We start from the raw sequence: 17,168 nt of genomic DNA on the forward strand, positions 1-17,168 counted from the left end.
TTAGGCTAAAAACAGGGAGAGTCACTGCCAGCACCCATCATCCCCATTATAGGCTAGAAATAGGGAGAGTCACTACCAGCACCCATCACCCCCATTATAGGTTAGAAACAGGGAAAGTCACTGCCAGCACCCATCACCCACATTATAGGTTAGAAACAGGGAAAGTCACTGCCAGCACCCATCACCCCCATTCGAAGTTAGAAACAGGGAGAGTCACTGCCAGCACCCATCATCCCACCATTCGAGGTTAGAAACAGGGAGAGTCACTACCAGCACCCATCACCCCCATCCGAGGTTAGAAACAGGGAGAGTCACTGCCAGCACCCATCATCCCATTCGAGCTTAGAAACAGGGAGAGTCACTGCCAGCACCCATCACCCCCATTGGAGATTAGAAGCAGGGAGAGTCACTGCCAGCACCCATCACCCCCATTCAAGGTTAGAAACAGGAAGAGTCACTGCCAGCACCCATCACCCCCATTCCAGATTTGAAACAGAGAGTCACTGCGAGCACCCATCACCCCCATTATAGGTTAGAAACAGGGAGAGTCACTGCCAGCACCCATCATCCCATTCGAGCTTAGAAACAGGGAGAGTCACTGCCAGCACCCATCACTCCCATTATAGGTTAGAAACAGGGAGAGTCACTGCCAGCACCCATCACCCCCATTTGAGGTTAGAAACAGGGAGAGTCACTGCCAGCACCCATCACCCCCATTCCAGATTAGAAACAGGAAGTCACTGCCAGCACCCATCACCCCCATTTGAGGTTAGAAACAGGGAGAGTCACTGCCATCACCCATCACCCCTATTGTTCAAGTGAGCACTGGTTCAAGTGAACTAATAAGCAATGTCAAAAACATTAAAAAAATATTACAAAAAAAACCCCAAACAAATCTAAACATTGAAATCACCCTCGCTTGTCCCCAAATGTCAACTAAAACCTAAAAAAAAAATACATATTTGGTTTCTCTACGTCCATAATTGTGGACAATTCCTTTAAAAGTTTAAAAGGAAGCTCAATTTTTTATGTACAGTCTACATTAAGGCCTCAGGTGCCTTGTAGTCCCATATATAGTATATACAGTCCATACCAATTGCATAAGTGACCCCCCCCACCCCCAACTCAGCAGAGAAGTCCTATAATCGGGGGGTGCCACCCTAAAAATGGCTGCATGCACTAGGCTTGGTTGGCATCGCCAAGGGGGTCACCAGCTGCAGTCGCTTGGGTGTCAGGGTCCAAAACGCAAGGATTGTCTGTGGTGAGACTGGTTATTCTCAGAATCAGAGCTGCAGTGTAAAGCATAGGGGAGTGACTGAGCAGCTATCAATAACATGGAGGCTGTATAGGAGGGGAATAACAGCATGTCAAAGAATCCCAAAAATGCACTTTAACCTATATTATATATGTGTGAACATGAAAGTGACCTTGACCTTGACAGAACGAGCGAGGAGTCAAGGTCACAGTAACATCTGGCTAATTGATGAGAGGAAACTGCGGTGCCATAATGGATGATAATTGCCTGGTGGGAAAGATGGCGTCGGCAGGCTGTGGGAAGGTGTTACTGTGCAGGTGACAGGCATGGGAACCGGATATGTAGGTCTGTCAGCTAGAAACTGACTAAAAGCCGCCATAGATGCTCGAAAACAGTGCAGAGATGGGGTTGTCCACGGCAACCAATCAAGTCACTGCTTTCATTTTCAAAAGGCCTTTTGAATTATGAGAGCTGGAATCTGATTGGTTGCTATGGTCAACAGCTCCACTTTCCCCCCATCTCCATGGCGGACATCAATTTGTTGTCCCCTGAAAATCCGCCATTAGAAAATGAAGACAATTTCATGGAAAGTGAGTGGAAAAGAAATGACGTCGTTAAGTTTTTACAATGGCGCCATATTGATTGGCAGTTGGATCTAACCGAAGTTATAAAAACTATTATACACGGTTAACTCCTGCATTACTGAGCCTCTCCCCCAGGCAATTAGGAGTTAATGACAAAGTTTGCACCCTTTTCCGAAATGCTGGTTTCTGGGTAACATCACGGCTGTGGGGTGAGGATTCCCGCAGAGGTCGTCTGCTCCACGCCGCAGCGCAGGCCTTACAAGGATTTGTTAGTTCCTGCTGGGTCAGCGCTTTTAATAAATCCTGGTCCCGTCACTCGTTCTGTTCAGCAGTGATTATATACGGTACTGTGTGTACAATCAATATGGCCGCCACACGGTGGGGAACCCGAGGTGGGGGGGGGGGTGCCGTAACCAGACATGTCAGTTGTCAGCCATATCTCCCTCTCCTGCCTATTTCTACAGTGATACACTACTGTACATCATCATGTGTTATACTTCAGTCCCCTCCAGAGCTGTATTCACAATTCTGCTGCTTTCCTTTTTCTATAAAGTGAACTTAGAGCCGCAGAACACAGTGAGATCCCAGCTTTAAGACTGTAGCACAGGGCCAGGTACAAAAATGTGAATGCAGCTCTAAATGTGACATTAATAACAAAATAGTAGCACAAATTATTGATCTGCATCTGAGAGACACTTACGGGGGAACTTGGGGTTGAGACACTTATGGGAGCCCCCAGTGGTGTAACGTGAAGCTGATGGCCCCCATTGCAAACGCTTCAGTTGGTCTCCCAATTATTGCAAATTGTTAATAGCATTGGTCTTTTCATATAGGCTCCCTCGGGTGCGGTTGCAACCCCTGTACCTACTGTAGTTACACCCCTAGGAGGCCCATGTCTGTGTCACGTAGGGGGGCACAAGTGTGTACTCTTATGCAGGTACCAGTGCCTGAGAAACGTATGGGGGTACCTGTGCCTGAGACACTTATAGGGGCCCCTAAGTATGCAACACTTCTGGAGGTACCTGTGCTTTCAATACTGATGGGGGCACCAGTATGTAAGAGAATTATGGGGGTACCAGTGCCTGAGACACTTATAGGGGCCCCTAAGTGCACAACACTAATGGAGGAACCGGTGTGTGCAACATTTTTGGGGCACCAGTGTGTAAGACAATTTTGAGGGTACCAGTGCCTGAGATACTTATAGGGGCCCCTACGTGTACGACACTAATGGAGGTACCTGTGCTTGCAACACTGATGGGAGCACGAATGTGTATGAGACGTATGGGGGTACCAGTGCCTGAGATGCTTATAGGGGTCCTTACGTGTACGACACTAATGGAGGTACCTGTGCTTGCAATACTGATGGGGGCACAAGTGTGTATGAGACCTATGGGAGTACCAGTGCCTGAGATACTTATAGGGGCCCCTACGTATATGACACTAAGGCTACTTTCACACATCCGGTTTTTGCTCTGCGGCACAATACGGCGCTCTGTACAAAAACCGCAACCGTTTTTTTTGCCACCGGTTGCGTTTTTTTTTTGCATAGACTTACATTAGTGCCGTATTGTGCCGCATGGGCTTGCGTTCGGTCCGGTTTTTGCCGCATGCGGCAGATTTAGCCGATGCCGCGGCCGGATGAAACGTTGCCTGCAACGTTTTTTGCTCCGGCAAAAAAAAACCGCATCGCGCCGCATCCGGCCGCTGCGGCGCATTTTCCAATGCATGCCTATGGACGCCGGATGCGGCGTGATGCGGAAAAAATGCATCCGGCCGCCTCATGCGGTTTCTTCCACTGCGCATTCTCAGTAGCGTGCCGCAACCAGAAAAAAACGGACGGGCCGCATGTAAAAACGTATGCAAAGGATGCGGTGTTTTCGCCGCATCCGTTGCATAGGTTTCACAGCCGGATTGAGCCGCACTGCTCAAACCGGATGTGTGAAAGTAGCCTTAGGGAGGTACCTGTGTTTGCAACACTTATGGGGGTACCAGTGTGTAAGACACTTATGGGGCACCAGTGTGTAAGACACTTATGGGGCACCAGTGTGTAAGACACTTATGGGGGTACCAGTGCCTGAGACACTTATAGGGGCCCCTAAGTATACGACACTTATGGGGGTACCTGTGCCTGAGATACTTATAGGGGCCTCTAAGTGTACAACACTTATGGAGGTTCCTGTGCTGCAATACTTATCGGGTACCTGTATTTGAGAGATTTCTGGGGACCTGTGTTATGAGGGTCCCCGTGGCAGAGACACTTATGGAGGCTTCCTGAGTCACAGCTATTTTTCTATTTTCACACATCAGACATATTTGTAACCGTCGCTTGTGCCATTATGTGACACTTCCATCCATGGTGTAGGTCAGTGGTATATGTGGTCATGTCAGGTCGGCCATTTTTTCCTCAGCTCCGCCATTCACACCCCTGTACTACACAGCACAGGCTCCAGTAATGGCGGCTCGAGGTGTCTGGACAGAGTCGGTGCGGCAGCAGACAGGACGGGCCCTTTGTTATGGAGGAGCTGTGTTTGCTCACGTCTGTGGGAACAGAGGCTGAGAAGAGTCATATAAAGAGGCCTTGTCTGCCCGCTCCCCTCCTGCCCGCGCCCTCACTGTATATTTTCCTGTCAGACACTTTTAAACATGGCCGCCATCTGGCTTTCCAGGGAATACTGCAGTGGATAGTAACATAACAATACATCGCAGTGTTTAATGTATAGAGCCCTGGTCCTCATCATAGACCGTCATGGCTGCCAGACCCGGCGGTCACTGGAGATCCCATAGACGTGGGACACCTCCACTCCATCATTAATATCATCTGATAAGTAATGGTGGTGACTTTGGTAGTGACACTGCGATCTTCATGTCACGTGGCCAGAGTCGCCACGCAGATGGAAGGGTATTCAGCGTTGCCCATGGCGACCATCACAGGCCGGCTGACATTTTCTAGGCCTCAGGTGTTTTGTTTGGATTCGTTGCTATGGGCAACGACCATTTGGTCTATGGAAGGCATAAGGAAGGATTTTTGCGTTTACAAAAGCAAGCAGAGATCTTGAAAATAAGGCTGATATAAAATCTGCAGAAGGTCTCATTATACATGATCCCTCCATGATAGTAGAGGTAGGTGCAGGGGCCCTCATTTTAGGGTCTATTGTTCCCTGTTAGCAGCCAGCCATTCATTTTTTAGGTATAGTGGATCTAAAAAGTCTACACTTCCTTGTTACACGTCCATATTTTTGTCACATTGCCACTTGGATTTTGGTCTGGACCTTTCAAAAACTTAATTTGGTGATTTCGAGGTCGCTTTTTGTGGTTCTAAAGCTCCTCTTCATCTTCAGAATTTTAGTTAGTTTTAGTAGAGGCCTAAAGGTTTTATTGTAAAATTGACTGATACTCGGAACTGTTCATAATTCCCTACACATCGACTAAAGCCTCAGTTCCAGCTGCTGAAAAACAGTCCCAAAGCACAATGCTGCCTCCACCATGCCTCACTGTGGGGATGGTGATCTTCTGGTGATGCGCAGTCTTGGCACCAAACATACCTTCTGGAATTATGGCCAAAAAGTTCCCCTTTGGTCTCCTCAGACATAAGGCGTTTCCCCACATACAGGGACCTGACTGATGTGGGCGGCTGATCTCGGATGTTGTACAGGTGATGAGCGAAGGGGCACCTGTCACCAGCGTTAGTGACCTCCTCACGGGTGACAGCGGCCCAGTCAGGACCGAGGCCATTTCCGGTTTGATGCAAAAACTTCTGGGAAATGTGTGGTTCTCCAGATACGAAGCAGCAAATGGGAAGTTCCCCCATTATAAACCTGCAAGGTCAGATAAAGGCAGCGGCCGAAAGAGGAAGCGGAGGCTGACAGCACGGGAAGATATATGTAAAAGGACTGCTGAGCCGCTGTATCTAAGCCCATGTGTAATTTTATCTGCATAGTCAGTATATCTAATCCTATCTGCTGAGCAGTGCATCAGATCCTACAATGTGTGATACTGAGTGTCTGCTGAACTGATGTATCTAATCCTCCCAAGTGTGATACTGTATATTGAGCTGTGTATCTAATCCTATCCTATGTGATACTGACTGCTGAACTGTGTATCTAATCCTAATATCAGTATCACACATATTAGGATTAGATACACAGTTCAGCAGTCAGTATCACATAGGATAGGATTAGATACACAGCTCAATATACAGTATCACACTTGGGAGGATTAGATACATCAGTTCAGCAGACACTCAGTATCAGTATCTGCTGAGCTGTGTATCTAATCCTATCCTGTGTGATCCTGACTGCTGAGCTGGGTATCTAATCCTATCCTGTGTGATACTATCTGCTGAGCTTTGTATCTAATCCTATCCTGTGTGATAATATCTGCTGAGCTGTGTATCTAATCCTATCCTGTGTGATTCTGACTGCTGAGCGGTGTATCTAATCCTCTCCTATGTGATACTGTCTGCTGAGCTGTGTATCTAATCCTCTCCTGTGTGATACTGTCTGCTGAGCGGTGTATCTAATCCTCTCCTGTGTGATCCTGACTGCTGAGCGGTGTATCTAATCCTCTCCTGTGTGATACTGACTGCTGAGCGGTGTATCTAATCCTCTCCTGTGTGATACTGTCTGCTGAGCTGTGTATCTAATCCTCTCCTGTGTGATACTGTCTGCTGAGCGGTGTATCTAATCCTATCTTGTGTGATCCTCACTGCTGAGCTGTGTATCTAATCCTCTCCTGTGTGATACTGTCTGCTGAGCTGTGTATCTAATCCTATCATGTGTCATACTATCTGCTGAGCGGTGTATCTAATCCTATCCTGTGTGATGCTGACTGCTGAGCCGTGTATCTAATCCTATCCTGTGTGATCCTTACTGCTCAGCGGTGTATCTAATCCTATCCTGTGTGATCCTGACTGCTGAGCTGTGTATCTAATCCTACCCTGTGTGATACTGTCTGCTGAGCTGTGTATCTAATCCTCTCCTGTGTGATGCTGACTGCTGAGCGGTGTATCTAACCCCATCCTGTGTGATACTGTCTGCTGAGCTGTGTATCTAATCCTATCCTGAGTGATACTGTCTGCTGAGCTGTGTATCTAATCCTATTCTGAGTGATACTGACTGCTGAGCTGTGTATCTAATCCAATCCTGAGTGATACTGTCTGCTGAGCTGTGTATCTAATCCTCTCCTGTGTGATACTGTCTGCTGAGCAGTGTATCTAATCCTCTCCTGTGTGATACTGTCTGCTGAGCTGTGTATCTAATCCTATCCTGTGTGATACTGTCTGCTGAGCCGTGTATCTAATCCTCTCCTGAGTGATACTGTCTGCTGAGCTGTGTATCTAACCCTATCCTGTGTGATACTGTCTGCTGAGCAGTGTATCTAATCCTCTCCTGTGTGATACTGTCTGCTGAGCAGTGTATCTAATCCTGTCCTGTGTGATACTGTCTGCTGAGCTGTGTATCTAATCCTCTCCTGAGTGATACGTACTGCTGAGCTATGTATCTAATCCTCTCCTGTGTGATACTGTCTGCTGAGCCGTGTATCTAATCCTATCTTGTGTGATACTGTCTGCTGAGCAGTGTATCTAATCCTCTCCTGTGTGATACTGTCTGCTGAGCTGTGTATCTAATCCTCTCCTGTGTGATACTGTCTGCTGAGCGGTGTATCTAATCCTCTCCTGTGTGATCCTGACTGCTGAGCGGTGTATCTAATCCTCTCCTGTGTGATACTGACTGCTGAGCGGTGTATCTAATCCTCTCCTGTGTGATACTGTCTGCTGAGCTGTGTATCTAATCCTCTCCTGTGTGATACTGTCTGCTGAGCGGTGTATCTAATCCTATCTTGTGTGATCCTCACTGCTGAGCTGTGTATCTAATCCTCTCCTGTGTGATACTGTCTGCTGAGCTGTGTATCTAATCCTATCATGTGTCATACTATCTGCTGAGCGGTGTATCTAATCCTATCCTGTGTGATGCTGACTGCTGAGCCGTGTATCTAATCCTATCCTGTGTGATCCTTACTGCTCAGCGGTGTATCTAATCCTATCCTGTGTGATCCTGACTGCTGAGCTGTGTATCTAATCCTACCCTGTGTGATACTGTCTGCTGAGCTGTGTATCTAATCCTCTCCTGTGTGATACTGTCTGCTGAGCTGTGTATCTAATCCTCTCCTGTGTGATACTGTCTGCTGAGTGGTGTATCTAATCCTATCCTGTGTGATGCTGACTGCTGAGCGGTGTATCTAATCCCATCCTGTGTGATACTGTCTGCTGAGCTGGGTATCTAATCCTATCCTGAGTGATACTGTCTGCTGAGCTGTGTATCTAATCCTATTCTGAGTGATACTGACTGCTGAGCTGTGTATCTAATCCAATCCTGAGTGATACTGTCTGCTGAGCTGTGTATCTAATCCTCTCCTGAGTGATACTGACTGCTGAGCTGTGTATCTAATCCTCTCCTGTGTGATACTGTCTGCTGAGCTGTGTATCTAACCCTATCCTGTGTGATACTGTCTGCTGAGCAGTGTATCTAATCCTCTCCTGTGTGATACTGTCTGCTGAGCGGTGTATCTAATCCTATCCTGTGTGATACTGTCTGCTGAGCGGTGTATCTAATCCTATCCTGTGTGATACTGTCTGCTGAGCCGTGTATCTAATCCTATCCTGTGTGATACTGTCTGCTGAGCTGTGTATCTAATCTTATCCTGTGTGATACTGTCTGCTGAGCTGTGTATCTAATCCTATCCTGTGTGATACTGTCTGCTGAGCGGTGTATCTAATCCTCTCCTGTGTGATACTGTCTGCTGAGCGGTGTATCTAATCCTCTCCTGTGTGATCTTGAGCTGGTGTATTAGGTACTGCTGCTCTGCAGACATGATGGGATTAGATACACAGCTATGCAGACAGGACCAGACTATGGGATTGGATACAGTAGTTCAGTATCAGACATGATGGGCTGTGTAGTATTCTCCCAGCTCCCCCCGCAGCCCCCCGTCCCCCCTGCTTTGCCTTCTGTTCGGTTTCCCCCATTGTCCTGGGCTTTCTGCAGGCCGGGCCTCTGGCTTCCAGACCCGCTCGCTCCTTTGTTTCCCGCTTGCTCTGAATAGGCTCTATTCTCAGTGATCAGGGGTTGTCAGGACGTTACTGTGTGTTTAAATGTGTCTTCAATCACAGCTGGCAGGGGCCAAACACCCCCAGAGCCCCCCAGGGTGGGCCTGGACAGTAATGCGGGACTCCAAGGGTTAAAGGATCCAGATATCATATATGTAATAGTCGTAATGTGACGTAAAGAGGCTCAAAGTCCATGTTTCTTCCCGCTCCTTCACCCGTCACACCTGGCCGGTACACAAGGGTAGGTACGTGGGCACCGCAGGAGGGTCGCCCTCTCCTATCATAGCCTGGGAAAGCTGGGTGATAATCAATATGGCCGACACCGCCACTCCCATAGGGATCGGCACAGTCCCTCTAAGGACGTACCCACAGCTGAGGGTCTGTTACAATGGTATCTGGTGTAGCAAACAGCATAGGAACGACGTTTGTGCTGCTGAGGTGCGGGATGTGTCACAGCTGAGGGTCTGTTACAATGGTATCTGGTGTAGCAAACAGCATAGGAACGACGTTTGTGCTGCTGAGGTGCGGGATGTGTCACAGCTGAGGGTCTGTTACAATGGTATCTGGTGTAGCAAGCAGCATAGGAACGACGTTAGTGCTGCTGAGGTGCGGGATGTGTTGCAGCTGAGGGTCTGTTACAATGGTATCTGGTGTAGCAAACAGCATAGGAATGAAGTTAGTGCTGCTGAGGTGCGGGATGTGTTACAGCTGAGGGTCTGTTACAATGGTATCTGGTGTAGCAAGCAGCATAGGAATGACGTTTGTGCTGCTGAGGTGCGGGATGTGTTACAGCTGAGGGTCTGTTACAATGGTATCTGGTGTAGCAAACAGCATAGGAATGAAGTTATTGCTGCTGAGGTGCGGGATGTGTCACAGCTGAGGGTCTGTTACAATGGTATCTGGTGTAGCAAGCAGCATAGGAATGACGTTAGTGCTGCTGAGGTGCGGGATGTGTTACAGCTGAGGGTCTGTTACAATGGTATCTGGTGTAGCAAGCAGCATAGGAATGACGTTTGTGCTGCTGAGGTGCGGGATGTGTTGCAGCTGAGGGTCTGTTACAATGGTATCTGGTGTAGCAAACAGCATAGGAATGAAGTTATTGCTGCTGAGGTGCGGGATGTGTTACAGCTGAGGGTCTGTTACAATGGTATCTGGTGTAGCAAACAGCATAGGAATGAAGTTAGTGCTGCTGAGGTGCGGGATGTGTCACAGCTGAGGGTCTGTTACAATGGTATCTGGTGTAGCAAACAGCATAGGAATGACGTTTGTGCTGCTGAGGTGCGGGATGTGTCACAGCTGAGGGTCTGTTACAATGGTATCTGGTGTAGCAAGCAGCATAGGAATGACGTTAGTGCTGCTGAGGTGCGGGATGTGTTGCAGCTGAGGGTTTGTTACAATGGTATCTGGTGTAGCAAGCAGCATAGGAATGAAGTTAGTGCTGCTGAGGTGCGGGATGTGTTGCAGCTGAGGGTCTGTTACATTTGTATCCAGTCTAGACAATCCGCTGCTGATACATTGTACCAAACAGCTGACACTGGATACAATGGAACGAACCCTCAGCTGTGAGGTCGCACATGCAATGATGTTCCCATTCACTGACAGCTAGCAGAGATCTTGCTGAGGAATTGAAGCAGAAGGTATATAAGTAAGGTGCAGAAATGTAATAATGGCCGGAGGTGGGAATCAGCGGCGATCCTCATCCCCGAGAGCCGGACACATATCTAGAGCCATCGGATGAGGAGCAGGTGGCATCGCTGGCGGACCCCCGCTGTCACCCGGCTTATCCTTCCCCTTCCGATAATTGGAGCTGATTCCCTGTCCGTTAATTGGGAAGTTGTGGGGGTCTCAGCGTGGGGAGGGGGCCGTCTGCAGGGCCTTACTCACCCCATTGGCTCTTAAAGGGTTATTATTTGCCATTCCAGTCACGTGTGCCTATAACGCAGGGTCTTTGTTGTCTCATCCCAGTGGGGGGGCTTCTATAGAGAAGGGATGAGAGGCAGGGAGAGACCGCTTCGCCTGCCATAAGGTCCAGCCATCCTCCGCACGCCACGGAAGGAGAAAAATCCCGGATTGTTCCGGGATCCGGCCGATTCCTGGGAGACGGCGGCGGAAGATTCCGGGGTCTTCATGCTGCTGAAGAAGAGGCTGGCGGCCCACCCCATCAATCCGTGCGAGTAGAAGAGAGGTATGAATGGCATCGGGATTCTATTGGGAGGCACAGGGAGGAAGGAAGGGGTTAAGTATAAATGGCGTCCACCACTGAGCAATATTCTGCGTACTGGGGGGCAGTGTCCCCTGCCCAAACCACGCTGTAGAGAAGAGGCGAAACGCACAGGATGGGAGCGGGGTACCTCACTGACCGACATCTCACCGCTGCTACATATCCATCATTGTCCACCATGTGCTCTCCATAAAGGGTTAACAGGGCCACCAAGCCGGTCAATGGCGAGGTTGTTTAAGGTGATGGAGCTGTGAACTTTTTCCATCCGCAGCCACTCGCTTCCCATCTGCCAATGTATTTGTTACTTTGTATCAGTTTTTTGTGGTATTGGCAGTTGGGTCCATTGGTTTGTGTTGAGTTTTGCTGTTTTGATCTGGAGCTAGCGCCTTCATCGCAGGCCCTCGCTCCTGATCTGATTACTTTGTATCCTCGTATATCCATCTTATAGCATTACCTTGTATCAGTTTCTTTACATATTCAGCCATACAGGTTGGTTTGTGTTGATTTTTGGGGCATTGATCTGGAGCTAGCGCCTTCATCGCAGGCCCTCGCTCCTGATCTGATGACTTTATCTCCTCGAATATCCATCTTATAGCATTACCTTGTATCAATTCTGATGGATATTCGGTCATACAGGTTGGTTTATGTTGAGTTTTGGGGCATTGATCTGGAGCTAGCGCCTTCATCGCAGGCCCTCGCTCCTGATCTGATGACTTTGTAGCCTTGTATATCCATCTTATAGCATTACTTTATATCAGTTCATTTGGATATTTGGTCGTACAGGTTGGTTTGTGTTGAGTTCTGGGGCATTGATCTGGAGCTAGTGCCTTCATCGCAGGCCCTCGCTCCTCATCTAATAGCTTTGTAGACTTATGTATTCATCTAATACCATTACTTTTTATCAAATCCTTTCATTTTTTGTCCGTACAGACGGGTACATCGGTTTGTGCTACGTTTTAGAGTGTTGATGTGGAGGAAGCGCCCGATAAGCAGTCACTTGCTTCTTATCCAATGTGTCATCTAGATTCTTAAATGGGTTTTTTTCTGGTTTCCAGACGTATCTCAGTGCTTGCTGTTGTGTCCAAGGTTTCTAGAGTGAGGGTGTGAATATTAATGCAATGTACTGCTCAAGTATCATCCAGCCCATAAAAGGTCCGTGTATGAAGAAGGCCATAGTAACAGCAGGACTATTACTAGTCAGAGACAGGGGTGACACAGGTTTTGCTTCCGTGATCATGTGGACCAATGAGGCCAGTCTGCTCTATGGGAGTCTGTTTCACAATGACCTTTCCCTTTAAATGGATGACTGTAATGGTCAATTCCAACAGGTATGAAGGATCTATATGTATGTACACAGTGACTGCACCAGCAGAATAGTGAGTGCAGCTCTGGAGTATAATACAGGAGGTAACTCAGGATCAGTAATGTAATGTATGTACACAGTGACTGCACCAGCAGAATAGTGAGTGCAGCTCTGGAGTATAATACAGGAGGTAACGCAGGATCAGTAATGTAATGTATGTACACAGTGACTGCACCAGCAGAATAGTGAGTGCAGCTCTGGAGTATAATACAGGAGGTAACGCAGGATCAGTAATGTATATACATGGCGAATGTATGGACATCCCCATGAAGGTGCATGAGGGTAGGATACCTTTAATAGACGTGTCCTCCGTGGCAGTGAATGTCAGTGGTTCGGGATCACATTGGGAAGCGCCTCACACTCCCCTGTGCTCTGATTTTGTTTCTGTTCCTTGGCTGCAGTAGATGAAGAGTTAATCACACCAAGACGTCTTCTTCGCCGTTCCTGGTTTTCCTGCTGATGGTTTCTCCTCACAGCGTCTTCCTCTTTCCGTTACAGATCTCAGCCCCGGGCCTGAGCGTGCGAGCGGCGGCAGCAGCATGGAGGAGCCGAGCCTGGTCCGACCCGCGGAGGACGCCACCATGTGCGAGGAGCTGGGCCGCGAGCCCTTCGGCTACGTGGGCATCGACTCTGTGCTGGACCAGATGAAACGCAAGGCTATGAAATACGGCTTTGAGTTTAACATCATGGTGGTGGGTGAGTGATGACGGACGCTCCTCCAGCTTCTATTATTGGGGACATTTTTTTTGCCCAATTAAGTGTTTTTCCAAAGATTATTATTGTTCTCATATTTGGTAGAAATTAGGGGATGGAATATTTGTATCATTTCTTTACAATAGCAATGATGACATCACCATCCAATCGCAGACTGTTACACTGTGTGACCTCACTGCTACAATGATGACATCACCATCCAATCACAGACTGTTACACTGTGTGACCTCACTGCTACAATGATGACATCACCATCCAATCGCAGACTGTTACACTGTGTGACCTCACTGCTACAATGATGACATCACCATCCAATCACAGACTGTTACACTGTGTGACCTCACTGCTACAATGATGACATCACCATCCAATCACAGACTGTTACACTGTGTGACCTCACTGCTACAATGATGACATCACCATCCAATCACAGACTGTTACACTGTGTGACCTCACTGCTACAATGATGACATCACCATCCAATCACAGACTGTTACACTGTGTGACCTCACTGCTACAATGATGACATCACCATCCAATCACAGACTGTTACACTGTGTGTCCTCACTGCTACAATGATGACATCACCATCCAATCACAGACTGTTACACTGTGTGTCCTCACTGCTACAATGATGACATCACCATCCAATCACAGACTGTTACATAGACTGTGTGACCTCACTGCTACAATGATGACATCACCATCCAATCACAGACTGTTACATACACTGTGTGACCTCACTGCTACAATGATGACATCACCATCCAATCACAGACTGTTACATACACTGTGTGACCTCATTACTGTAATGATGACATCACCATCCAATCACAGCCTGTTACATAGACTGTGTGACCTCACTGCTATAATGATATCACCATCCAATCACAGCCTGTTACATAGACTGTGTGACCTCACTGCTATAATGATATCACCATCCAATCACAGCCTGTTACATAGACTGTGTGACCTCACTGCTATAATGATGACATCACCATCCAATCACAGACTGGTACATAGACTGTGTGACCTCACTGCTATAATGATGACATCACCATCCAATCACAGACTGGTACATAGACTGTGTGACCTCACTGCTATAATGATGACATCACCATCCAATCACAGACTGGTACATAGACTGTGTGACCTCACTGCCATAATGATGACATCACCATCCAATCACAGCCTGTTACATAGACTGTGTGACCTCACTGCTATAATGATGACATCACCATCCAATCACAGCCTGTTACATAGACTGTGACCTCACTGCCATAATGATGACATCACCATCCAATCACAGCCTGTTACATAGACTGTGACCTCACTGCCATAATGATGACATCACCATCCAATCACAGACTGTTACATAGACTGTGTGACCTCACTGCTATAATGATGACATCACCATCCAATCACAGACCATTACATAGACTGTGACCTCACTACTATAATGATGACATCACCATCCAATCACAGACTGTTACATAGACTGTGACCTAATTACTGTAATGATGACATCACCATCCAATCACAGACTGTTACATACACTGTGTGACCTCATTACTATAATGATGACATCACCATCCAATCACAGACTGTTACATAGACTGTGACCTAATTACTGTAATGATGACATCACCATCCAATCACAGACTAACCTGTTACACTTACGATGTGATCTGACTGCTCTAATGACATCACCATCCATCACCATTCAATCACAGACTAACCTGCTATGTAGATTGTGTGATTTCAGTGCTCTAAAGATGACATCATCATCCAATCACAGAACAACCTGCTATGTAGACTGTGACATCACTGCTGTAAAGATGACACAACAATCCAACCACAGACTAACCAGTTACACAGACTGTGTGACCTCACTGCTCCAATGACCCCACCATCCTTCACCATCCAATCAGAGATTAACCTGCTATATAGACTGTGTGACCTCTCTGTTCTAATGATGTCATCATTATAAATCACAGACAACCCTGTTGTGCTTACTGTGTGACATCACTGCTCTAAGGATGACATCACCATCATACACTGACTAACCTGCTCCGATGACATCATCATTCAATCATAGTCTGACATATGTGTGACATCAGTGCTCCGATGACATCATCACTCAATCACAGACTGACCTGTTATGTATAGATTAGGTGACATCAGTGCTCTGATGACATCATCATTCAATTACAAACTGACCCGTTACATATAATATGTGACATCAGTGCTCCGATGACCTCATCACTCAATCACAGACTGACCTGTTATGTACAGATTAGGTGACATCAGAGCTCCGATGACATCATCACTCCATCACAGACTGACCTGTTATGTACAGATTAGGTGACATCACTGCTCTGATGACATCATCACTCCATCACAGACTGACCTGTTATGTATAGATTAGGTGACATCAGTGCTCCAATGACATCATCACTCCATCACAGACTGACCTGTTATGTACAGATTAGGTGAGATCAGAGGTCCGATGACATCATCACTCCATCACAGACTGACCTGTTATGTACAGATTAGGTGACATCACTGCTCCGATGACATCATCACTCCATCACAGACTGACCTGTTATGTATAGATTAGGTGACATCACTGCTCCAATGACATCATCACTCCATCACAGACTGACCTGTTATGTATAGTTTAGGTGACATCAGTGCTCCGATGACATCATCACTCCATCACAGACTGACCTGTTATGTACAGACTATGTGACATCACTGCTCCGATGACATCATCACTCCATCACAGACTGACCTGTTATGTACAGACTATGTGACATCACTGCTCCGATGACCTCATCACTCCATCACAGACTGACCTGTTATGTACAGATTAGGTGAGATCAGAGGTCCGATGACATCATCACTCCATCACAGACTGACCTGTTATGTACAGATTAGGTGACATCACTGCTCTGATGACATCATCACTCCATCACAGACTGACCTGTTATGTACAGATTAGGTGACATCACTGCTCCAATGACATCATCACTCCATCACAGACTGACCTGTTATGTACAGATTAGGTGACATCACTGCAATGATGACATCATCACTCCATCACAGACTGACCTGTTATGTACAGATTAGGTGACATCACTGCAATGATGACATCATCACTCCATCACAGACTGACCTGTTATGTACAGATTAGGTGACATCACTGCTCCGATGACATCATCACTCCATCACAGACTGACCTGTTATGTACAGACTATGTGACATCACTGCTCTGATGACATCATCACTCCATCACAGACTGACCTGTTATGTACAGATTAGGTGACATCACTGCTCCGATGACATCATCACTCCATCACAGACTGACCTGTTATGTACAGACTATGTGACATCACTGCTCTGATGACATCATCACTCCATCACAGACTGACCTGTTATGTACAGATTATGGGACCAGACACTTAGCAGCATTAACAAAAAATGTACAGTGTGAACTACTCCCTATGAGTCATGCTGATCCCCGGCTCTGCCGCCTACACCACATGCTGCCGCTCCGCTATATAAAGAAGCTCAGACTCCGCCATTCTGCAGCTGTCATCACCCAGGCTCTACTGTTCAGATGAGACGCTATACGTCTTATGGAAGGGTTTGCTGCGGGGGCAACAAACACCACGTACCTTGCCCTAAAGAATAGTAACAGGCCTCCGCACCTTGTAGGTCACACATTTCTGGATGAATTTAGGAGCCATTTTTTAAGTGTTTTTTATAGGATCTAATGAGGTTCTACCTATTGAAGAAATGTCCTTCCTTCTGTAGGACAGAGCGGATTGGGAAAATCCACCCTTGTGAATACGCTGTTCAAGTCAAAGGTGATCCGCAAAGCCCCCGACGCCGGCATTCCTAAGACTTTAGAGATGAAAGCC

The 17,168-nt window shown here is 47.2% G+C and overlaps 1 protein-coding gene across 6 annotated transcripts in view; it reads left to right on the forward strand.

The window, feature by feature from the left end:
* SEPTIN12 (septin 12) overlaps window positions 1–17,168 on the forward strand; it is a 121,166-nt gene that overhangs the window by 88,553 nt on the left and 15,445 nt on the right. For 3 of the 6 annotated variants that reach the window (XM_075318434.1, XM_075318435.1, XM_075318438.1), the window contains 2 exons: window positions 13,027–13,224; window positions 17,062–17,168. The exon at window positions 17,062–17,168 is cut by the window's right edge and continues 10 nt beyond it. In XM_075318434.1, the coding sequence (XP_075174549.1) occupies window positions 13,027–13,224; window positions 17,062–17,168 (305 nt within the window). Of the gene's footprint in view, window positions 1–1,754; window positions 1,846–10,701; window positions 11,130–11,383; window positions 11,405–13,026; window positions 13,225–17,061 lie in introns of those variants that run through there. The other 3 variants (XM_075318436.1, XM_075318437.1, XM_075318439.1) reach the window with 3 other exon arrangements.

Source organism: Anomaloglossus baeobatrachus, chromosome 7, assembly GCF_048569485.1.
Source record: "Anomaloglossus baeobatrachus isolate aAnoBae1 chromosome 7, aAnoBae1.hap1, whole genome shotgun sequence".
Classification (NCBI taxonomy): domain Eukaryota; kingdom Metazoa; phylum Chordata; class Amphibia; order Anura; family Aromobatidae; genus Anomaloglossus; species Anomaloglossus baeobatrachus.